The sequence below is a fragment of the Penicillium odoratum genome, assembly GCF_028828045.1.
Source record: "Penicillium odoratum strain IBT 22623 chromosome Unknown utg000003l_segment0_segment0, whole genome shotgun sequence".
Lineage (NCBI taxonomy): Eukaryota > Fungi > Ascomycota > Eurotiomycetes > Eurotiales > Aspergillaceae > Penicillium > Penicillium odoratum.
Window position 1 is genome coordinate 2,117,357 of NW_026643145.1, and position 23,639 is coordinate 2,140,995.

The window sequence follows — 23,639 nt, forward strand, 5'->3', positions numbered from 1 at the left end:
TCTTTTAGTCGTAAATCGTGACCTTATAGACAGTTGGATCAAAATCCAACGCACCTCCAACTTATTACCATTGTTTTGATTTACCGCTCATAGTCACGGTGGTAGCTGGTACCCGTGTTGGGGTTCATGTATTCCCGATGGACGTGGGTGGTTCCATCATCGCGGCTGTCAACATCCCTGTGTCGATATGTGCCGGTGGAGTCGAGGCGCTCGCGGTGGTGTCTTTGCGAGTCTGCAGTACGGTAGTCGAGGTGTTGATCATATGCCCCGGTGTCGAGATCGTATGTTGTTGTGCCGTAGCCGCTGTCATATCCATCGGCAGCGTAGCTAAGACCGGTGGCGTCGGCGCCAATTTCAGAGGTGCCGCAACATGTTGTGAGATCATATGTCGTGCCGGTCGAATCATTTGTTTCGATGGTCTCGCATGTAGCATTTGGCTCGCAGTCACCTGTGTAGCAAGTGTCCGTTGCGTTGATGCGGTTACTCATTATCTTGATATAGATTTCTTTTCGAGACGATAAAACTTAGAGTTGAAAGTAAATGTTTGATGAGATATAATGAAAAGGTTGATAACATGTCAGGGGCCGATTTCTTATATCTGTACTCGTGGCGTGTGATGTGACAGTCATGACTCTTGTGTGACATCACATTTCTGGAGTAAATTGTCAATGAGCCAGGGCAAGATAGTTCGATCGTCGGAGGAAAAATGCAACCCTCAAATCTTGGAGGTTGGAACATGGTCTGATTGATTGATCTTTAGAGAACGTGATATAAGGGTATCGCCTTGGGAGGCGGATGATGGTGTCGGGACCCAAGATGAACTAGATACGCGCCACCATTGATCCACTTCCCCTATTATTTGATTCGTGAAAAGCTCTCATGCTGGGGAAGGTTTACATTAGTTGCCTCCCCCGAGTGGAATAGTCTGAGGCTGGCCACATAAGATTTCCCTTCGGTTCTATTTCTATCACCGCAAAAGCCGATGGTGAGCCAAAATACCAATACATCTAGAACCTGACAATGGCGCAAATTTGACGCATCAACTCTTGGTCTTTTGAAAGATGGTGTATGGGGCTGTTTTGGTCGGTAGAGTAATTCTGTCTGCTTAATTGCGATAACAAGACCTCGGCCCTTCAATAGCCTGAACTCTATTTATGGTCCGCTGACTTCTTCGGGAACTAGTTAAGTTATCTTTTTAAGCTAATTGAAGTGGTCTGTGGTGCTTTTATGTTTAGTTTTTTTTTTTTTTTTTTAATTTGATCAAGAAGAAGCTTTTACTCCTCTATGCTACTGGGTAAAACTACCGAGCTCTGCGTTGATAAATTCCTTTTAGGGCCAAACATTCGGTCGTAAAAACTTTCAGACCATCAAACTTTTCTGAAAGTATTCAAATATACTGCTAGAAAAATGAAAAGAAAAGTTGACCACTATAATAGAGCTTTGTTAGAGCCATGCATATGTCTTGTCATTCTTTGGTCCGATTTCATCAGCAGTATCTCCTTAATCATCAAAGCCCTATATAGTTCTCAGTATCCTGAATTTCATTCTAGCTAAGTGAATAGATTAGTTGGGAACATGTTTTAATGTGACAGATCTAACTTTAAAGTCTCATTCCTTCGTATAAACACTTAACACAAACGTAGTCGTGATATCACATTTAGCTTATTATCCCGCTTGCTCACTTTATCAATTGGATGGTAATGAAACTGTTAATAATGCGGACCACTGCCCGACTTCTTCATTTCCGTTGGTAGTAAACTTGGATAGGGTCAAATAGCTCGAGATTCGCACCCCTTCGTGGCAGTCTTTCCAAACTCATAACACATTAACAAATTACGCCCAAAGCGACCGATCGGCCTTCACAGGCACGAAAATTCTTATTTCCGATACTGGCAAGATCATAAAAATATTTGTAACAAGTCTCCCTGAAATACCACTGGTTATGGTCTATATTGGCAAGGCCCCTGACACCTCGCAGCATACGCGAAAACAATCTTACGTGGGTGATCAGGCTACTCCATATGATGCCATTCCAGACTGCACGATTCAGAATTAGCGTCCACGGCATATTGTGGGTCTTCTGGCTATCATCAGTTATTCAGGCTACGAACGCGCAGTCATACCCTCCAGGAACATGTGCTTTGGTCGGCCCTAATTCCTGTTCTATCATTGATGGTGTACGACAAGGAAGTTGCATAGGATGTAACACCGACGAATGTGTCTTGGCAGGGCTTTCATGCAACTCCGAGGCATGTTGCCAGCATATATTATCTGCTGATTGCCCAATCGGAGATCAGACGTGCATTGACTTATTCCCAGCCGACTGCGCGGGTTGCCCGGAAATGATCTGTCTGAATAACGGTGCTGGTGTGCTCACGGGTGTGCAAATAGCAACTTGTTCTGGTTTGGATGGCACTGATACTGGGGATTGTACTTGCCCTAGTGTCATCACCACTGCAATACCAACTTCAACATCGACTGCGACTTCCACCTCGAGCAGTTGTACTGTGCAGGGGTATACTGGTCGCAGTCTCAGCTGTCAACCGGCCATACTTGCACAGTGCGCCCACCGAGGTGGAGTGGTACAGGCACCAGGACCCATAACAACGAATGGTTGTGGACCAAGCGGGAAAAGTGCATTCGATGTTCTTATGTCGGAAGGACTGAATGCACTAGTACCAGGTTTCAAGGGATGCTGTAATGCTCATGATGTTTGCTTTGGCACGTGCGCCACCGATTCAGCTCAATTTACCAGATGCAACAATGCGATTAGAGCCTGTTTGACAGACGTATGTAGGAGTGGCATCTCCCCGGTATCACATCGTGAGAGGTGTTTGGTGGAAGCAGAGATTGTGTATGGCGGGGTTAGCGAATTCGGTTGCGGAGCCTATGATGAAGCACAAAATCAAGGGTGTAAATGTGCCTGTTGATGCGTTATGGAGTTTGATATCACCGTTCATTGTAGTTAGTGTACCATGCTTCAGTCTCAATATCACGCCCTGTTTTGACCTTTATCTCCGTACTATTCATCATATAATGAACAGTCACGATGATTGCAGTATATGGTTGATTAATGTAGCTGTATTGAGTCAAAGGCTTGAAGAACCTCGCTTCTGTACCTGGTACAGAGCTATCAAATTTCATAAGTTCGAGAGTATTCTCCTCAATATACTAGTCTGTTTGTGAGCTTTACGCATTTACGAATACTGCTATCTTCAGCCTCTCTGTACTTTATACAGCGATATAATTGCATTAATAGACTAATAGACTGCTGGACAAATTCTCCTGAAGTTGACCTTCTATGAGGCTAGTTCATATGTTGTACCCTGCAACTCCTATCTGATGACCCGTCACTTCGTGGATGGGGAGTGCCTGCACGGGTATGGTGTAAAGACACAGGATAATCACTTTGCGAAAAGTCGACCTGGGTGTTCCTCTCAAACAATAGGCTTCGCGCCCATTCTTAGCTCCCCAAGAGAGCGGAGATGTTATTGACCCTCTTGGGACTCAGACCAACCACAACCAAGTAAGTACTCCGTAAAATATCGCAGAGATTACCATTTTAAGATTGATGTCCTACAGCCTGTGCCGTTATGGCTTCCCACTAGCCGACACAACATATTATCTTGAAACCTATAAGGCTGACAACAGGTCTGCTGAGAAAAAGAAATGTTAGGCGTAAATGAGTCATTTCCAGGTGCAGGTGGGATAAGAGAGAGAAGTTCTCGAATTAAACGATTCAATATCCCAGTTATTCTTTACGTGAGGCGCTTTCATGGATTTACAGTGCAGGAATTTGCGGTCAATTGTAGTAGGCAGGGGAATAAGTTGCCTATATGGCTTTGAATTATAAGTGTTTTACAACTATTGGATCTACCGTGATCGTTCCACAAAGCAACTTGCATATTTAACTCTCCTGTCCCAATGGCGTCAGCGAGTCTTTCAAGAATTCATTCGCATTCATCAAGTCTGTGCTTCCGTAGACGACCCTCCGTCGGGCCACAGGCGCACGAGTACCGGCAGTTGCACCGTCGGCCTGTTGACCGCTCGTCCGCTTCACCCAGTCCTGCAAATTGCCGTATTCATCCATACTGCCACCACCGACAGTGAAGACAATAGCTTCATTGAAGGCCTGGCGGCGTTGACCGAAGGTGGCGCCGGTCCCTGGGCCGGATACACCCATTGCACCAGGCATCTGTTGGTTTCGTGAAGCCGAGGCAGGGGGCATGGCGCCGCGAGCGTTGGCGCTGCGTGGGTCAAAGTAGAGGTAGTTTTCGGTCTTCGTGATAGCGGAGCTTGACGCTGCGGCTGGATCCATGATAGACTCGGTGATCTTAGTCACGGTGAGGTCTTTGTTTGCGGGAAGGAAGTTCTTCACGCCGGAGATGAGGGAATCAAAGTTGGCACCGAGCGCACCAGATGTGATGCGGTCTGTGAGGCGGTTAGAGAGTGATGAGAAGCCACGGAAGATATCAGAGGATTGCTGCTCTGGAGCGGCCGTTGTCATCATGGTCATGCGGGTAATTTCGCGTACTTGTCGGACGTATGCGAGAGGCGTAATGTCGGGAACACCGGCGTTAGTGAGAGCCTCTTCGAATTGAGTCATCTCTGTACGGTTTAGCTCGATCTCGGTGCTGAGGAACCAGATAATGAAAATGCGCAGCTTGTCTGTCGGGTTGCTGCCCTTAGCTGGGTCATTGATCACTTCCAAAAGCTGCGTCTTGGTCTGTTTTGTGATATTCTCCTCGATCTCGAAGAAATTATCCAGTTGTCGGTCTTTGATACCCTTCAGCAAGGCAGTAGCGATGTTCATATGCATATCGAGTACAGCTTTACGCTCTCGCAGCTCTGGGAGCAGCGTAATAGCGGCCTTAAGGTGCTGTGCAGAGGCACTGGTATCATTCTGAAGATCCTCAATAGAAGAAGCACCGGTCTTCTTCGTGATTTCGTTTGCATCTTCCTTGTACCGTGTCAACTCGGCATCGATGTCTTCAGCGACCTGAGGGAATGGTGCACCGGCATTCCGCTGCCAGAAGAAGTCATTGCTATTCAGGTCATATGCCTTCTTCCCGCTCTTGCCTGAGCCCTGCTCGTCGGCATCCAATGTAATCCGGTTCAACCGCATTTGCAGCACATCTTGCACCAGAGACTGGTATGTCCAGGAGTGTGAGAGCATAGGCACCAAATCGACGTTTCGGTCCATAATGATCAATACGGGACGCGTCGAAGGTACTCCTGGTAAGGCTCGTTGGTTACCGGAGAAGAGGTTGTCTTTGGAGTTGAGAATGTGATCGCGGAGTTTTCTGTCAAGCTTCGTGGCGATTAGCTCTGCCGCACCACCTTTGGGGCATCGAATAATAGGAATTGAACCTAATGAGTTTTAGCTGATGATCATGAATTGAACATGGAATACATACCCATGGTCACGCTGACGCTAAAGAGGCCGCTGACCACCTTGTCTACGATCGCATCCAGATCCTCATCAGTCGTCTTTCCGCTGTTGATCTTGTAGTATGCGTCATTGCCCATGCCCAAGGAAAATAGATCAGGCTCTGCGACAATGAAGTTGAGATACTGATCAAAGACTTGGGACACATGCTCCGAGGCACCGGATGCAGCTATTTGCGTAGCAAAGTCTTCGAGGAGGGGCCGAGGAACGGAGGATAGAAAGTTGACGTAGGCGGGGGAGTAAAGGCCGTGGGACAGATCGCGGGAAATCGCTTGAATATTCGCTTCGGTTGGCTCGACCAGATACACGACGGGGACGTCAGGAATGGGATATCTTTGAGAATTGATGCTCCTGGAACCATGTTAGTTATGTACTTCCGCCTACTGATGCGCAGGGTCCAGGATCAAAATAACTAACAGGTGAATAGTAATTCCCCACGCTCGGAGATCATTGACTCGTAAGACACTGCTGATAACATCACGACCCATGGCATCGAAGACCAGGACCTTCCAGATCGGATCGCCATCCTCATTCAAGATCGGGGTGGAGTGGGAGATGAGGCCGCCATGGCCAGAGGGATCATGAGAGTCCTCTGCAGGGCGAGGATCATGGTTTAGATTCAAGAGTTTTTGAATGGAGGCTTGAATGGCGAGTCAGCAATCCAAAGCTCATTAATTTGGGGGACAATGTTGAGCAATCACCTACCGACCTGTCGGTCTCGGAGGGACATTGGATGCGCCATGGCAGACCAGGTACCACGGGCTTAAAGAAGACAATCAGGGAGTTGAGAAATACTTCAAAGCATGTAAGAAAAGAAGAATTCCAACTGAAGGTGAACAAAGTTCGAAGAGATATGATTTCTACTTGTTGATATGCCACTTTCCCTGTTAAGCATGAAGCGTGGCCCGACCAGGGATGAGGTAATCAGACAAACTGAGCAAACTCCGGGGGGGCTGTATCACATGTATGACATGTCACCAGCAACTTGCATGTATTTACTGTCTCAGTACTATAATACGGTAATCTATTGATCATCTGACGAATGAAGTTCCTTGGCGCAGTATCAAACCTGTTCAGAGCATTACTTACCTTGCTCAAGCAATTTGTTCCCCTTCCACCTCAAATCTCTCCATCCACATCACCCCATCATCTCCCCCCAATTCCCCCCTTTTCTTCGTAAAGCGAATGGCTATGATGCTAGAGTGGCTCTTGATATAGGAGCCTGCATATTCTCTGCTTCAGAGTATTTTTTCTACAGAGGGACACAAGCTTAAAACCTCAGAGAAAGGAGGCAACTGCATCTGGAATCAGGGTCCAGAATACAATCAGTGCCAGGAGAAAGTCAGCAGACAGCCTCTAAAAGGATCCTGGAAGACCCAGACGTCTCAGAAATATTTCCTACTTTTCTTCTCTTTCTCTACGGGTTGTATACAGCCATTCAGGGTCATTAAAAAGGTACAGAAACGACCAGGGAGTCGACACCAAAAGCCACAAGATTTCATCAGCGACAGTTGATGCCTGAGGCAGAAAAGATCTAAAACTGGCTTGAGACAAGTGAATGTCGTGTTTTGCAACTTAAACAAACGAAAAACGAAAGGTACGATAGTGTCCGTGACTACCTCTCAGTCCCACTCTAGCTGTACCATCTTGTGATATAACCTCTGAAAACGTTGGGACGATCACATCCTGATAATCTGTTCATTTCCTTCTCAGTTCTTCTCAGTGTTACCAGTTGCCGCCGACACGCATTCTCCTATCCAATCATATCGCCCTATCAGACGCGTGACCCCCGCACCTGACCCCGGTCAATCATTTCTCCGGAAACCCTAAACAGGCAGGCGGTATCAACCAAGGTGGATCCACGTGATATACAGGGCAAATATACAGCTTGCAAGCTCTCATATTAGTAAAGTGAAGTGAGAGTTGTTTACCTTAAATTTCTGGGGTGAAGGAATCATGGAGCAGTCCTCGGCTCAGAACCGAATGCCGGGTCTGCCCCATACCAGAACACCCCAGGGGCACTCGCCCCAGTTCTGGAACAGCATGGATTCTATCTATTCCGATCCATCACTCCAAGCATCCCAATCTCAGTCTCAGGATCTGTCCTCACAGCAGGCATTGGGAATTGGATGGGATCATCCAGTGCTCCAGCAACAAAACCAGATGACTCAGCCGACCGATCCAAGTCTTGAAATTTACTCGATCCCTCAGTCATGGCAGACAAATCCATTGCACCAACCCGGTCGGGGCTATGCGCCAAATCCTCAATACCACCCCCCTCAACCACTGCAGTTCCCACCAAACCAAATGCAGTATGACCCTCGCTCCCTCCAAGCGTCTGAGAGTTCGGCATTCCCCTCCTACTCCTACCCACCCAACTTTTATCCGCAACAACTGCCTGTGCAGGACTCTTACCAGTCGCGTCCTTCCCAGCAACAGTCGCACTCGGCTGAGTTCCAGACGCCAACTCCCCAACCTGCCTTATCTCAATACACTGCCTCATCTGGGTATCCTCCTTCTGAGCTGCACAACAGCATTGACCTCACTGAAGACTTCCCCTCCGAATCTGCACACCACCACACCATCGATCCGCAATATCTCAACCCGACAACTCAGTCTGCGCAACGACCGACCCTACAGAATAGCTTTATGTATGGAAACCCGACAGATTTTGATCGGGCTGGAGGGCAGATGTTCAACTATTACCAGAATGACCTCTCCGTTCAACCTCAGTTCCGTGGACCCGGTCACCCTGCTACTCAGAATGGTATGTCAAGCCAAACAGGTCTTCCTCTTCCCCAAGCCGTAGTTGCGACAAAGAAGTCTACGAAGAAACAACCGGCAAAGAAGACTGCAAAAAAGGAAAGCAAGGACAAGCAAGACAGCGAGAGCTCCGATGACTCTGAGTTGGAAATTGAAGCCCCGCCAGAACCGTCCCCCATACCCGCAGTTCGCCCATCTGAGCCCATCGCAGCAGCTGCGTACGATACTATGCAAGCTGTGTGGTCTCCCCGGAACAAACGAGCCCCAGCTGATAAAGTAAAAAATGGGTTGATGGCATTCAAAGAGATTATCAAAGCTCTTCGGGATTCTTGGAAGGACCAGGTTCAGGCAATGAAGAACGCGGAAAACCAGGGTGATAATGATAAAGCCGCCCAGCTCAAGCAAGCAGTGACTTTGCAGCGCCAGACAATGGATAAAATAATGACCACCGCCATGGAAATGGGTCATCCTATGATTGTCGAGAAGTATGCTTCCCTCACCCCTATACCCTTCCTGAAACACCCTGCTCTTGCACATGGTTGTCGTGGCGATAGAAGTCTGAACCAAATTGAGAGCATTGCCCACGTAAATCTGTTTCCCGTGGAATGAATCAAGTTGCCATTAATATGGCTAGACATAAGGATTTCCCATGTTCCAGACTGCATTCATGATGCTTATTTGATCACATGTGGATAATCGAATCATTCAGCTCAGTGGCTTCTCTAGATATGCTGCCTACAGCTATCACTGAAACATTGCACATGCCTTATCTGCTAAGCACTAAGCGATGTTTAGACAAACATTGCCTCATCTCATCTCATATTCGTGTCATATATCAGATTGCTAATAGTCGGTTCTATGTAGATGCGGAGAGCATCCCATGGCACTTGCAGCCATTTACTCCTTCTTGGCAGATCGTTTCCAGGCTGCTGATTTCGAAGGATCGTTGACCAGCAACATGCTCAAGGTATTTTGATACGAGACTACGCAAATGCATTTGAAGACTAACATATGGTCCAGCTTTTGGCGCAATTCATTACTGTAGATGAAGAATTATTGCAGAAAACCAACCTTGCTAAGCTATTGCCTCGCTTTATTAAGAAAGGAGGACCATCCATCAAGGAGCCAGCGCAGAAGATTTTAGACAATGCTGCGGCCGCCACCAAGTGGAAGCAAAAGATTGCCGAGACAACAACGGAGGACTCCCCAGGGAAGGGTTCATCTGGGGAATCCCCATCTGAACTTGCGGGTTCCAAACGTTCTCGAGAGGGAGAAAGTACTGCCGAGCCTGCAATGAAGCGGATGGTCGTGACGTCGAATCCCAAGGATCCGAGTAAACCGCCCGTCCCTACTAGCGTGGGCAAACGGGCTGTGGAAGGCGCTCAGAATGGCAAGCCCGCAACGACCGCAGCGCCTCGCCCTAGAGCCAATATCGTTGCACCCAAGCCTTCGAGTCTATTTGGCGCACTGAGCTCCGCTTCCAAGCGGCCAGGAACAACAAACGCCGAGAGAGCCGCGGCAATTGCTGCAGGAAAACCTGCGTATGTGAAATTCATATATTGTCCAATTTTCAAATTTAGCGAGACTGACACTATAAATAGACCTGCACCTGAGAAGAAGGAGAAGCCGTCAGCGCCTCCTGCGAAACCCTCCTTCTCTTTTGGTGATATCATGGCAGACCTCAGCAAGCCTAAACAGCCGGTTGTCGTAAAGCCTGCAGAGGACATGCCTCCGGAGACAGAGGAAGAACGCGAAAAGCGACTGCGTAAAGAAGAGCGACGCAAGCTGCGCGTTAGCTGGAAACCAGACGAGTCGCTCACGGAAGTTCGACTTTTCACTCATGACCCCAACGAAGAACTGGGCCCCGGTGATGGCTCCATGCGCGGCGCAGGAGATGTGAAAGGTGAAGGGAGTGTTCTCAAACTTCATAAAGACTTGGAGGAGTTGGAGGAAGATGATCTTGGAGGCATGCGGGAGATTAGTTTCGGCGAATACCCTACTGCTCTGTCTGGTGAGTTGCACTTTCCCTGCGCGCAACTCGCACAACACGCACAACGAAAACTGACTAGCCCCCAAAACAGAAATCGTCATTGAATCCGACGAAATGAAAAACAACAATTTCATCAAACGTGGCGGTAACCAGATACCCAACAGCCCAGAAAAAGACGCCCAGGATCATCGAGAATCTACTACACTCATGGCATTTCACACATCTCCAGCCGATGTTCCTTCAACACCCAAGGAGCCTCCCGCTCCTGAGGTGGATGAAGCTGTCCCTGATGCCGTTCCATTCGGAGAATTGCCCGATCACGTCAAGGTATGTCACATCCACAACACGTCAGGGATAGTAACTAATTGTGACCTGTACAGGCCCGGCAAGAACGCTACTTCAGCTACATAAGTCCCAAGCCTCCTCAGTCTGAACCCCAACCGCAAGCCAACCAAGCCGCAGCCGGGTTCGACATATCCAACATCCTCAAACTGATCCACACCGGAAATCAACAGCAATCTACGCCCCCACCGCAGCCGGCACAGCAACCTGCAGCCCCTATGTCTGACCTGGAACGTACAATCAACATGTTCCGTCAACAGCAGCCGCTCCCAGTCCCTCAAGTCCCAATACCCCAGGCACCGGCTGCAAATCTTGACTTCCAGGGTATTCTCAATGTCATGAAACAGCTGCAGCCAGGCACATTCACCCAGCCACAGCAGACGCCGCCTCCAATGGCACCCAATTTTGGCGCCATGTTCGCTGCATTCGGTGGTCAGAACCAGCAGTCTGGTCCCCAGCAGCTCTCGCAGCCATCAAATAGCTACGAGGACCCTGAACGCAAGCGCATGCGTGAGGATGGATCTGGAGACGGCCAGTATGACCCTTCATGGAGTCGTCAGAAGCGGACAAAATCCAACGAACCCAAGCCTGTAAGTTTCCATGCGAGATTCAATGTATCGGGTGTCACTTTGCTAACAGTAGAATAGTACAAATATGGATTAGTTGCATGCCGGTTCTGGAACGAGGGGAAGTGCCGGAAAGGCGACAATTGCACTTTCCGCCATGACTCTTAATCCGCTTGAAGGCTCTGGCTAAGGCTCTCCGATTGTGTTCTGAACGACCCGCTCCCGTACGAGGTCTCTGATGCTGGTATGCTACTCATATCTAAATACATGCCACGGCATCACGTCTTATCTCTATTCCATTACTATCCCCAAGGAAAGCAAATTCTAGCATGGGCCTCCACGAAGGCACAAAGGCGTTCTTGCATCTTATTTTCACCATCGTTTCTTTTGTCTCGTGTGTGCTCTCTGGCATTTTTGCCTTCAGTCTCCATATGTCTACGCATCCAGAAGGGGGGTTTACTGTGTCAGGAATCACTTTACGGCGCATGCAGGGGGAATGGGAATACACACCATGTACATTACAAACAATCATTGATAGCCTCTTCATCGAATGAAAATTCAACGTCCTGATCAATTATCCTGCCATCTTGCCGTAGCTCGTTCTGTTTTAAAATAAAGCTTTTCTGCTCGATTAGATCTGCGGAGAAGCGGAATCTGCAATGTATTGTCGCCTAGTTTACAACAGAATACGATTTCGTAAATAAGGGCTTATATCCTTGTTCGCCTTTATCAGACAAGGGTTAACATCATAGGCGATTGTTTCCAGTTTGTATCCCGAGGTCATGAGGTCAAAATGGAAGATGTGGAAGCTGTTAAAGTTAAGCTGACTTGCCGTGCGATGTGGTCTGAATTCAGCATCATCTGTTATCAGGATTCTCGATTTTACCAAACCTGTTGACCAGGGTGTCCGTGTAGGTGATTCATGGAGTGGTCGACGATGCTGTCCCTTGTCCGATCCCGTCAGGTTCAAGTCCGAGGACGGCGAGCGTTTCCCGAGGATGAAAGCTCCTTTGCGATGAGTGTGGCAATGATTGATCAAGACTCGGGTTAAGACCAACTCCTAATAAGATGTCAGCAGAAAGATAAAGGTTTTCTACGCGAAGGGCATTTGTGTTTCAAGTTGAAGATGAGCGACTGCTTAAGCATATTGAACCAACATCCTTTGATTTTCATTTATTATGACGGTGATTGTGATATCGAAGTTCTGAAATCAACTCAAAGTAGATTGCTTTGAGTTCAAAGGGGATGTGGGTTTAGAAAAGTAGGAATGGCAGTAGTAAAAAATGGTAGTGAAGGTTCCCTTATGAATACTAATATGGGGTCGAATTGTATCCCGGCATCCCCGTAGCCTACCTGATTCCATTGCGCTCTCGTCTCAGGGATGGTTTGCGAGCCCCCACTTCAGGTACATCGGGACCCATTTGACATGGGGATATTGCGTGGTACGGCGAGTGTAAGACGAAGCCTAAGTTAGTAGGGTGCCCAAGACCCTCGGCGAGAAAGTGCGCAACGGACCTACTAAACAGTATCTGCAATTTTTTTGATGAAATCCATTCAAAACAATTTTGTCTATTTTATTTCATTTGTTATTGATGAATGAAGTTGGTGACGGTGCCGTAGATGTCGTGAGGTTATGCTCAAATGGGCGAAAGTGACTTCCATCAAAGCCATGTTAATGTATGCTTCCTTACCTAATTTGAGAAATCTCCTCTTATAGATGATTGAACTTGAAGTTCCCACGTTCGATCCTTACATTGGATCTTACTTTCTTTTGCTTAGAGCTACAATGCTTAACTTGATGATGAACGGCAAGTGTATTTTAGAAAACCCAAAGAATCGTATCATTTCTATCATGCTCTATACCCAATCGCTATGCATATTCAAATCAAATCTAATCAAAGATCGATGCCTTCACAGAGTTAGGCTGGATGTACTCCGACGCATTGCGGAAGCTGTTGAATCCCCAACGGATCTGTCCAGCCATAGCAATCTCCACATCCAGATCCTTAGCAAAGGCCCATGCTAAACCACTGTCACGCTGGAAAGCACGGCCAACCAGGATCAAATCAATGTTCTCGTCGTTCAGGATCTTTTCGGCAAGGTTACCATTGTTAATGCTGCCAACAGCCGAAACAAGCAGCTTATCACCAACGGCCTTCTTGACCGCGGCAGCGTGGGGAACCTGGAAGGCACCTTTACCGTTGATCTTCTGCGCCATGTGCACACCACCGGTACTGATATCGATCAGGTCAACGGCACCCTGAGCAGCGAGAGCCTTGGCGAACTCGACAGTGTCCTCCAAGCTCCAGCCCTGCTCCTCAGGAGTGCTCTCCAGCCAGTCGGTAGCCGAGACACGCAGGAATACGGGCATGTTCTCGCCGACATTGTCACGGGTCAGCTGGGCGATCTCAAGAGCCAAACGAATGCGGTTCTCGAAGCTGCCACCGTACTGGTCGGTACGAGTGTTCGAGGAGGAGCTCAGGAAGGAAGAAATAAGGTAACCGTGGGCACCATGAATTTCAATGAAGTCCACACCGGCAGCGATAGCACGCTTGACGGCGGCAACCCAAGCATCCTTGACCTCCTGGATATCCTCCAGGGTCATAGCCTTGGGGATAATAGCACCCTCGTAGAAGGGGATCGCACTGGGGCCCTTGACGTTCTCGACCCAGCCACCGACAGCGTTAGTAGCAGTGACACCGCCCACCCAGGGGGCAACGGTCGAGGCCTTGCGACCTGCGTGACCGAGCTGGATACCAATCTTCTGGTTCTGGCTGTGGGCAAATTCGACCACGTCCTTCAGAGGCTTGATCTGGGAGTCTTGCCACAGACCCACACAGCCGGGAGTGATACGGCCTTCCGGAACAACGGCGGTGGCTTCAATAATGATCATTCCTGGACCACGCATGGCAATTCCACCGTAGTGAGCCAAGTGCCAGGCGGTCATGTGGCCGTTGTCGGCACTGTATTGGCACATGGGAGCGACCTATGTCTCATTAGTACTCGGTCTCAGTCTCGGATTTGGATTTGGAACATGTTCCACGAAATTGACTTACACCCAGACGGTTTTGGAAGGTCTTGCCTCGGATAGTCAGGGGCTGGAACAGTTTCGGAATGGCCTTGCCGCTGGTCTGAGGGTTGCGAGCAGTGCCAGCTGCAGGCTCCTGGGCAGGAGTGAAGTAAGAGATGCCCTCGGCGGGCTTGACAGGAACATCGGGCCAAGTCATGATGATATATAAATATTAAAATAAATAGAAATAGAAAATAAGCAGGTAATCTATGAATAAACGGTGTGATTGACAGGGATCATGTTGTCCATGTTATATAGTCTACTCCTTCCCAAAGCCTGATTTCTAAGCCCCAAAAAACTTTTCCAATTGACACGAATAGAATCCGCCCAAAGTCTCCGCAGGAGAGAATCTATTGGGTACAGTGGCTGATTTCTAATGTTTGTGGCTGACCAGGGCCGGGAAATGGATGGACTTGTGTCGAATCTGTACTTTGATTCGTTCAAATTTATAGTCAGCACTTAAAATTTCCTGCACAAAAAATCCTTATTCATTATTTGCACCTCAAACCTTGGAACGATCAAAGTCGCCGAGCCCGTGCCGACCGGTTTAATTCCTCCCCGAGGATCCACTCAATGCCCAGTTGGTCGTCGACGGAATATATACTCCGGCTAATGATTTTTGAAGAGGGGCCAGTGCATATATTCTATAGACTAGCGAATTGGAAACCTTGACTGGTTTTGGAAACAGTGAACATGGGAATTGCTTTGAGGTATTAGGCAATGCGTGATATCACTGTGGCAAAAAGAAGAATGAATTACATAATCGGTTTATCTTCAGCCATTCTTCAGCCATTCTGTACGAAGTAAGAAGTAGACGTATGTACTTGCATTTCTGAGACAATTAACCGCAAAATCTGAACCTCTGCCCAACGCGAGGGCCTCCAGAACTGACGATGACGTCCACGGGTGAGGCTATATAGCCCTGAGCCAAGGCAAGTGTATTGCCATCTGCCGTGGTACGATAATTCTAGTTCGGTTAGAAGAGTACATACATGAACAATCATGGGACTAACCTTTCGTAATGACTATACGCTTTCGCTTCCCCAGGTCTAAGTACATGTTCCATATCAGAACTCCATATCTACTGTTTCCGCATACGTATACGTCTCTGTAGGCGAAAGTATACTCATGTAAATTGCGAACAGAAGAAAGATGTTGAGTTAAAAGTCTGATAAATACTCATGAGCTCCACCATCAATCCAGATCTGATTATCTAGTAGAGCGAGGAGCTATGTCTGCCATAAGCTGGATTGCGAATGGTGGGCGAAGTTATCGTCATGAATTTATTGTTGCTCAGGCAGGGAGCTGGGAGACTCATTTGCCCGATAACACAGAGAAAAGGAATGCTTACGGCTCGGATTTTGTCAACTATTGCAACTTTGATTTGCAAGAGAATACTTTAAGGTTTGGAGCCACGTGGGTAACTCGACACCTGATAAAGTTGGCACGAAGTTTCACCTGATTTTTGCCACGTAGGTCAGGTGTCGACTTCTAACTATAAGTGCCAGTGGGGAGAGGAGACGTCTCATCCCCCACTCGACCGCATAAGTAAAATAGATCACAGAGTTAAGTGAAGAGGAATGTGATCATCATGATCGTTATGTATCAGATCTGGATCTATCTGTGTGTCTGGCTGTTCGTGTCTGGATGTGGTGACCAGAGATAGTAATATTGAGATGTTCGGGTCCCTTTGTTCACCCTTAGTATTGTTCTCTGAGCTCTCCGCTTAGTATTGTTCTTATTTGTTCTTCCCCCTTTGAATTCATTCCTTCACACCAACTTCGCCAATTCTAACCAGAATAATCTCTAGCTCATTGTCTGTCTCGGGCCTTCCTCACCATGAGACAATTAAACCCTCTTGATCAGGCATGCCTCCCGACTGTCGAAAATATCAACATTGGAGTGAATGATGCTTCCTGGTATAAGACTTATTCGGAGCCCTTTCTTCGACAAACCTTTTCGCTCGGAGCTTCGACACCAACTTCTACTCTATCACATTGAAACAGTTTCATTTCGCAAAGATGGCTTCGTGGAATCCTGAGCAACAGAACGTCACTTTCCTGGGTAAGGACAAACAACCAATTACGATTTCTCTTCCGTCGCTGGATCAATTCTTCCAGTACAACATCAAGAGATGTATCGACTATGGATCCCAACTGGGTGCAACAGTTGTACTATTTGTGATTATGGTCCTTCTCACTCGTCGTGATAAACGTCGCTCGGTCATCTTCATTCTCAATTCCCTGGCTCTGATCTTCAACTTTCTTCGTCTGCTATTTCAGGCCAATTACTACACAACCGGGTTTGAAAGGGTCTATGCATTTGTCTCAGGTGATTATTCCGAGGTCGAAACTAGTGCTTATGCGCTGTCAGTCGTCGCTGTCATCTTTGAGAGCCTTACCGTCATATGTTTCGAATGTTCGCTTGTCTTCCAAGTCCACGTGATCTGCGCAACCCTGCGCCGTCGACACCGACAGATCCTGTTTGTGTTTTCTATCGTGATGGCCCTGGTCCCCATTGGATTCCGCGCGGGGTGGATGGTCATGAACTGCATTGAGATCGTCAATGTTTCGTCCTTCGCTGACATCCATTGGCTGGAAAGCGCCACAACAATTGTCATCACCATCAGCATCTGCTTTTTTTGCACAGTGTTTGTCACAAAGCTGGGCTTTGCGATCCGACAACGACGCCGGCTCGGGGTCCGAGACTTCGGCCCCATGAAAGCCATCTTCATCTGTGGATGCCAGACCCTGATTGTCCCTACTATCTGCACTATCATCCAATACTTTGTGTTACTCCCTGGACTCTCTAGCATGGTTTTTACTCTCGTTACAATATCCCTTCCACTCTCGTCTCTCTGGGCTGGCGCTACCCTCGAACCTCGCCGTGGCGACTCCGTAACTCCTCAAAATCGGAACTTGTGGCAGGCACTTGCCTTCTATGGAAAGAGTCCTACCCAAAGCAAGCAAACAGCAACCGAAATGACTGGCAGCACCGTCGGACAGACTCTTTGCTACGGAAATCCAATTCGATCCAAGTATTCAGAATCCTCCGATGCCCCTCTCGGTATCTGTGTGGAACATGATATCTCCATCAGCAGCATGCATCAAAGCGACTCCCCTGTGTAAACAGGTGTGCTGATACTGCAACTTTCTGAAAGTCAGCGAGATATGGAGGATAGGATTTTATTTTCTGCAGGATCTTGTTATTTTTAAATTTCTACGTGGTGAGCCTAGTTTCTGACAACCTAGTTATTCTTATCTCATATCTGACATGTGAATACTACCCAATACCATTTTTTTATGTTTGCAAACTCGTTTGACTGTACTCCTGCTTCCCGTCATCACATGAAAATCCTTAGGTTTTAAAAGATCGAACGAATTATCACCGGAGATAGGACCAAAACTTGCTCAAAGGACACCCGGACGCCTGGCTTGCAGTGTTGATGCCATCCCTTGAAGGAAAAAGGTCGCTCTGGTTTGTATAGGATGATGGGAGATTCTTAGGCGGCATGCTAGACCAATCATTAGAGAGGGAATAGCCCTTCCAATCCAGACTAGGGCTAGAAGACCTAGAATTCTGATGATTCGGGAACAACAACAAATGAATCTATTAAGGTTGAACCTGCTGGAAACTTTTGCAAGCGATTTACCTTCATCTTACCTTCATCTCTTTGTGTTCTCCACAACTCAAATCTGCTATGATGGAACATATGCGATTGAGACTTCTAGGCCTCCTTTGCCACGAAACTCGAGAATTACAAAACTGCATTTTGATCAAGCTACTGTTTGTCCAGAAGGCCTAGCCACTTTCACCAGATATTGTCCAAGCCTGGAAATATTATTTTATGTGCAACTCGATGACATCGCGACTAATATGCCCAGTGATTTTTGTCCTACGACTTTTTACATGGCATTGTGTACACTGAGCCAATATTGTCGAAGCCTTCACCTTGATCACAAAAAGCTTGACAAAGAAAAGTACACTCGAACGTTGATCATAACGTAAAGTTATATTAGATAGATTACCAGTAGTGATTGATTTACTAGTTTTACTCAGCTGATTATGATCCTGTAGAGGAAGCGAGCGGTGGACAAGCAAAAGTACTCAATATCGCTCAATAAAACCTACTGATAAATCTCACGTCATGCACCACCAATCGTCAAGTCGGGTTCGACTTCAAGCAATCAGGCGCTACACACCGACTATTCTTGCCATATTGGGCTTGCAGCTCACTGTGCGTCTAAGCACGGGCACCCAGCGTGTGCAAAAGGCAGTTTTCGCTTTCGGGTTGTCTTTTACTAGAGATTCTTAAGATTCTATTGTAGCTCCCTTGTTGTTTCAGATTGGAACCCTGGGTTAGATTTGGTGGGTGTTCATATACCCATGTCAAGCGGCAATATCTCTACTCCAGCGACAAAACCAAATGAAATATCAGCTACTGCACCACTTTCTATAGTATAATATGTAGTGTCTTCAGGGAATACAATGTCGGAGATTGATTTTTCTCTGAAAAGGATTGGGTCTCAAGTCAGCAAGGTTCACCGTTGACTAGAGTGTTTCGCCAAGGCGTAAATAAAAATCAACATTTGACAGCTAGTCAAGGACAAAATGCAATGATAAACCTTAGAACAAAAGACTTAACAGTCTGAGAGTCTATTCGCAAAAGAGCAATGCAGGCTGGTGGGAATAATACGAGCTCGGCCCCTCGCCCCCAAGCACACCTTGTAAGAAATTGTTAGAAGAAAACCAAATGCCCTTTCAACAGAATTATCGCGGGGGATTTGAACCACCTTTAGTAGCAGAATTTTAAAGGTAAATCTTTTCTGACATTCTGGCTATTCCAAAAGGTGGCTAGAGAGCAGGACAATTCTCAAGCCACATCACACAGCAGTGAAAACGAATTTCCGCTTACGCAGATCCACTAGACTCCATGATTGGCATGCATTAGAGTTTATAGCGTCTGCGGCCCGCGAAGCGTGGCCCAGAAACGTGGACGCTAGGTGACGCATACTACATGGGGGCCACTTTCTGACAACACAGCTCACATATCTGAGGCCCACATGCAGAGAGAGTTTCATTGCTGCATAATTGCCTTGCTTATCATCTACTAATTTCTTGGCACTGTGTCAGCGGGGTATACTGGGGGCTAAAGCCAAATCCCCCGAAGTAGAGTGCAGAATGATCTGACCGTGATCCACCTGTCATCTTTCACATAAACTATTGGGCTTTTCCTCCTTTCATGCCGATATTTTGTTTTGGTTGAAAGGAGACCCTTCGTATAATAGTTTGTCAACTGCATTCTTGGAGTGCGATTGGTCTTTATGCAAATCTGTCGGTGGAGTACCGGCTGGTGCTATCATGACATACACGGATCAGTATGTGCCTAAGCTGGGAAGCGAGGAATATAATTCTCAGATGGCAAAGTGGGATGAAGATGAACGGCCACAGCAATATGCCGCTATTGCGATTACGACTTTTGCGGCGACTGTCGCTGTTATAGTGAGGCTTTATTCGCAACGGGTATCCAAAAGGAGTTGGGCACTGGATGACCTTTTCATACTCATCGCCTTGGTATGCCATGTCCATTTATCTCCCCATTCCAAGGTCCTCACCAACATTTTTTAACATTTGAAGATCTAACATCACAAGTGCTGTTAAGCTCATAGTATATGCCGAGTTCATCGCGTCTATTTTCTCTTTGAAAGCTGGAGCCGGTCTTCACCAGGTTCGCGTTCTACACGAGGACAGCAACCCGCCATATGGATTACAACATGTGTACATTGTCAGTCAATTGTACGTCTGAGCTTCTGAGCACCTCTTTTAACCAAACAAACAGAATCATTGGATAGTCACCATCCTCTGGGCCGCCGGTCTCACCTTTATCAAACTATCGATTCTTGTACTATATCGGCGTCTACTTCCCATACAACCTCGCTGGTTCCATGTCGCAATATGGATCAACGCATTGTATGCGATTATGTTAGGAACTGCCTCAACATTCCTTTTCATTTTCCAATGCTCCCCTGTCAATAATTACTGGAAATCCTACGTGGTGTACTATGGTGACTCAATTCCCGCTGGAAAATGTTTGCCCCACAGACACCAATACATGGCTATACCTCAGATCCTGAGCACTGCATCGGACCTGGCTATTTTGTTTCTCCCTTTGCCGATTCTTTGGAGTCTCAAAATGCAGCCCCCACGGAAGGTTGCAATATCAACTGTGTTTTTCCTCGGTGCTTTTACGATTGGTTGCGGGATTGCCAGAATTGTGATGATTTTCCGAGATACGGATACTGAAGATGTGACTGTATGAGAACCTCCTCCCACCAGTTGCGAAAATGATAGCTAACTTGATACAAGTGGTCAAATACCAATTTCATCACATTTACGGTCGTCGAAGCAACCATGGGAATTGTCTGTGCATGTCTTCCACCGTCCGAGTGTCTGTTCACCAATCTCATGCGAAAACGGGGTCTTACATCCGACGAATCCGAAGAATCGGAGTTAAGAGAAAAGTATTACGGCTCAAGCACGAACGGAAATCGAAGTGTGCCTTTTCTGAAGAGGCCAACCTCAACTACAAGAGCCAGTAGTGGTCCCAGAGACTCTTTTCAGAATTTGGTTATCACTGAGACCAATGCTCATGTATGGTCTCCGGCTAGTGAGCACAACAGAGGCAGTTTCTACTTGAAAGAAAGACCCGAAGGTGGTATCCTGGTTCAGAACAGGATAGAATTATCCTCTAATCGGTCTACATCCGTGAACTCCAAAGAATAAATTGAAAATATGATATCCATGAACATCAAGCCCACATTTCCCCCCCGTTACTAGAAACTAGAAATTGGAGAAAAAAACAAATATGCTGGCCACTCTCATACTTACATGATACAAACGAACTGGTTACCTGCCACATGGCAAACCTCTTGTAGCATCCATACATTCCTCGGCCCTTTCGACCGATTTTGAACATCCGTACAGTAAGCCTAGGACAAGTTCAGGCCACTAGTTATGCAGGGGCCATCTGCAGTATCTCTTTGGCCCCATTTGCACCATTCGGCATGTATGTCAGGATACCACTGCAGTGTTGATTGGCTTCGTAACGTCGTATGCAGTGCTTCCTTGATAATGTTATTTTTATCCCTATTCAGGCCGAGATGATGTCATTCCAATGAAGCAGCGATCACCCGCTAAGAAGTGTGGCTCAGTTCAAAAGGTATAATAGGTTCGACGGGAGGCGCTGGACTCGCGTTGGTTCGATGTTTCTGTACGAGACCCCCGCTTTTCATGGGGGCCAAAAAGGACTGGACTGACCCACCTCTAATGTAGAAGTTCGAGGTGATTTATTTACACGCAAGACATCCAATGAAGGTGGGTAATGGCCGATAGTGGATAATGTTCAAGATGGAGATATATGGTCTGCAAAGTTGCAATGCCAACATGAGCGGAAGCAAAATATCCTGATCAGATATAAAGCAACCAGAAAGCAAGTCCACGGATAGTTCAAGCAGCACGTATGCCGCCAAGATATAACAAACCATGGAGCTGAAATTAGCGAAACGAAGGTTATTTACACACAGAACGCTCTATGTAAAGGCAATATGCGCCAGAGCAGGTAACAACAAGGAATAAACCCCAAAATATCAAAATACTACGCCGATCCTAATTCAGTTGCACATAGTTGGCTGAAAATTGAGAATTAGTACACAGGCCAAAGAGCATACAGGTGTAGTACTTACCAGGAAATTGTCCTTCACGGCCACCGGTCCGCCCAGTCCACCACTCGTTTGTGTTGTCGGTTCGTTGGATAATCTCAATCACATCACCTGTCGAGAATCCGAGATCGCCATGGGCCTGTGCCTCGTAGTCGTAAAGAGCGATGGCCGTTTCGGCAGGCTTGCTGAGGTGAGCGGGCTTCGCTCTTGGGGGTGGTGGGGCTGGCTTGCCCTTGGCGGCCGAGGAGAAGCTGCCCGTTGGGCTAGAGGTACCAGCTGAGTAAGGTGGGGGAGGGTGCTCATCGACGTTGGAAGCAGATCTCCCACGCTTACTTTCAGCCAGCTTGGGATGCAATTTGGAACCGGAGCGACGGACGCCCTGTGCCTTAAAGTGGACGATCGACAAAGCCTCAGCTTGTTCCTGAATATCACCACGCTTCTGCTCAAAAGCCTCCTCCACGTCCAGGTCGAGATTAAAGTAACTGATATTCATGCGCTGCATCTTGTCGTGCAAGGTGTAGAAAACGTTGAGTTGCATGTAGTAGAAGGATTGGAATAGCGGGCGGATGAACTCCGCTTCGAGAGTGAATAGCTTCGGTAGCTCCTCCTTGAGCAGGTCATTGTAATAATTGTATTCCTGCGTCGCCACCTCCACGTCATTCTCCGCCTTGTACAAAGCCTTTTCATCCTTGATGGATTTGTCCTTTTTCTCCTCCAGCTTTTTGAGCGTAGCGTTCCGGCGATCGAAGTCGAGTTTCTTGTGGTCGCGCTTAGTAGCCACCTTGCGAATAATCTTGATGACCTCAAGGAGTTGATCCGCAGGGCTAATCACTCGGGCCTCGATCATCTCCAGCTCGGGCACGAGGGCCTCCTGTAGCTCCCGTACGATCGCCTCATACTCCTCGCAGGCCTGGATTCCCGCTGTGTTTCCTTCATCCTGATATGAGTTGGGGTCGGAAGCTCGGCCTGAGATGGGCTTATAAATTTCGGCGATTGATTTGGAGAATTCGATCTGGTGGGTCAACATCCCTGGTGCGGTGAATCAGCTGTGAGGTCCTCGAAAGGAGATAGACTTCGGGTTGTGCCGGATGAAGGCAGCGTACCATTAATAGCGTCGAAGTACTTCTTGGATTCATCATGTAGCTTCTTTGTTTCTTTCTCTAGCTCCTGGAAGCGGCGCTCGGAGTCGCTGTAGACGGCATCAACAGTGTGTTCACCGATGTTAAATTTGAGCTTGAATTGCTGTGGTGCTCGGGCGAGACTCTTTGAAAAGCCCTTGAAACTCATGGTTAATAGTTTCTGGGAAAGGGAAGAGAATTAGAGTAGGAAAGAGTTGGAGAGAAGGTCAAAAGATCAAGGCGGGGTGTTCGGCCTTTCCGTTCCCAACTTTCACGTCAACTATGACATAAGACTTCTCCCACCTTGAAGAGTTGTGGCTGTACCTAACTTTTACTCTACGGAACTATACCACATCGAGTTGGTTTCCTCCCGATTGAGACCGTAAGGTGTTTCATTGTGGCTTGGCTAAAGAGCTGGCTCTTCATTTTTTATTATTCTGATAGTCGTTATACTTGGTGCCTAATGGTGTCGCAGGCTCCAGAATTACAGAGTTTGCCCTCGGGCGCATCATCCGGTAGAAACTATGGAACCTGATCTCCACGTTCCATTTCCAGCCCTATGAGTAATTAATAAGAGTGGCTGAAATGATTTATTTCATGTGGCTTAATAGTTATGCGTACCA

General features: G+C 47.3%; 7 protein-coding genes across 7 annotated transcripts; 3 read left to right on the forward strand and 4 right to left on the reverse strand.

Annotated features, from left to right (window-relative positions):
• Positions 1 to 80: 80 nt before the first annotated feature.
• On the reverse strand, positions 81 to 488 carry N7520_004045 (uncharacterized protein; the record flags this gene model as incomplete). Its single annotated transcript, XM_057137980.1, has 1 exon — positions 81 to 488. One exon carries the CDS (start codon positions 486 to 488, stop codon positions 81 to 83), a length of 408 nt encoding a protein of 135 aa, XP_056998445.1.
• Positions 489 to 3,907: 3,419 nt separating this feature from the next.
• On the reverse strand, positions 3,908 to 6,191 carry sly1 (syntaxin-binding protein; the record flags this gene model as incomplete). Its single annotated transcript, XM_057137981.1, has 4 exons — positions 3,908 to 5,370; positions 5,418 to 5,800; positions 5,867 to 6,089; positions 6,155 to 6,191. 4 exons carry the CDS (start codon positions 6,189 to 6,191, stop codon positions 3,908 to 3,910), a joined length of 2,106 nt encoding a protein of 701 aa, XP_056998446.1.
• Positions 6,192 to 7,405: 1,214 nt separating this feature from the next.
• Positions 7,406 to 11,278, forward strand: N7520_004047 (uncharacterized protein; the record flags this gene model as incomplete). The annotated part of the gene is made up of 7 exons (XM_057137982.1): positions 7,406 to 8,697; positions 9,077 to 9,179; positions 9,233 to 9,753; positions 9,814 to 10,223; positions 10,294 to 10,529; positions 10,583 to 11,134; positions 11,192 to 11,278. 7 exons carry the CDS (start codon positions 7,406 to 7,408, stop codon positions 11,276 to 11,278), a joined length of 3,201 nt encoding a protein of 1,066 aa, XP_056998447.1.
• Positions 11,279 to 13,001: 1,723 nt separating this feature from the next.
• N7520_004048 (NADH:flavin oxidoreductase/NADH oxidase) lies at positions 13,002 to 14,337 on the reverse strand (the record flags this gene model as incomplete). The annotated part of the gene is made up of 2 exons (XM_057137983.1): positions 13,002 to 14,096; positions 14,167 to 14,337. 2 exons carry the CDS (start codon positions 14,335 to 14,337, stop codon positions 13,002 to 13,004), a joined length of 1,266 nt encoding a protein of 421 aa, XP_056998448.1.
• A 1,864-nt stretch (positions 14,338 to 16,201) lies between these two features.
• Positions 16,202 to 17,308, forward strand: preB (alpha-factor pheromone receptor STE2; the record flags this gene model as incomplete). Its single annotated transcript, XM_057137984.1, has 1 exon — positions 16,202 to 17,308. The coding sequence occupies one exon, from the start codon at positions 16,202 to 16,204 to the stop codon at positions 17,306 to 17,308; it is 1,107 nt and encodes a 368-aa protein (XP_056998449.1).
• A 2,233-nt stretch (positions 17,309 to 19,541) lies between these two features.
• Positions 19,542 to 19,986, forward strand: N7520_004050 (uncharacterized protein; the record flags this gene model as incomplete). Its single annotated transcript, XM_057137985.1, has 2 exons — positions 19,542 to 19,754; positions 19,843 to 19,986. 2 exons carry the CDS (start codon positions 19,542 to 19,544, stop codon positions 19,984 to 19,986), a joined length of 357 nt encoding a protein of 118 aa, XP_056998450.1.
• A 1,859-nt stretch (positions 19,987 to 21,845) lies between these two features.
• Positions 21,846 to 23,185, reverse strand: N7520_004051 (amphiphysin; the record flags this gene model as incomplete). The annotated part of the gene is made up of 3 exons (XM_057137986.1): positions 21,846 to 21,868; positions 21,923 to 22,927; positions 23,002 to 23,185. 3 exons carry the CDS (start codon positions 23,183 to 23,185, stop codon positions 21,846 to 21,848), a joined length of 1,212 nt encoding a protein of 403 aa, XP_056998451.1.
• Between the last annotated feature and the right edge of the window lie 454 nt (positions 23,186 to 23,639).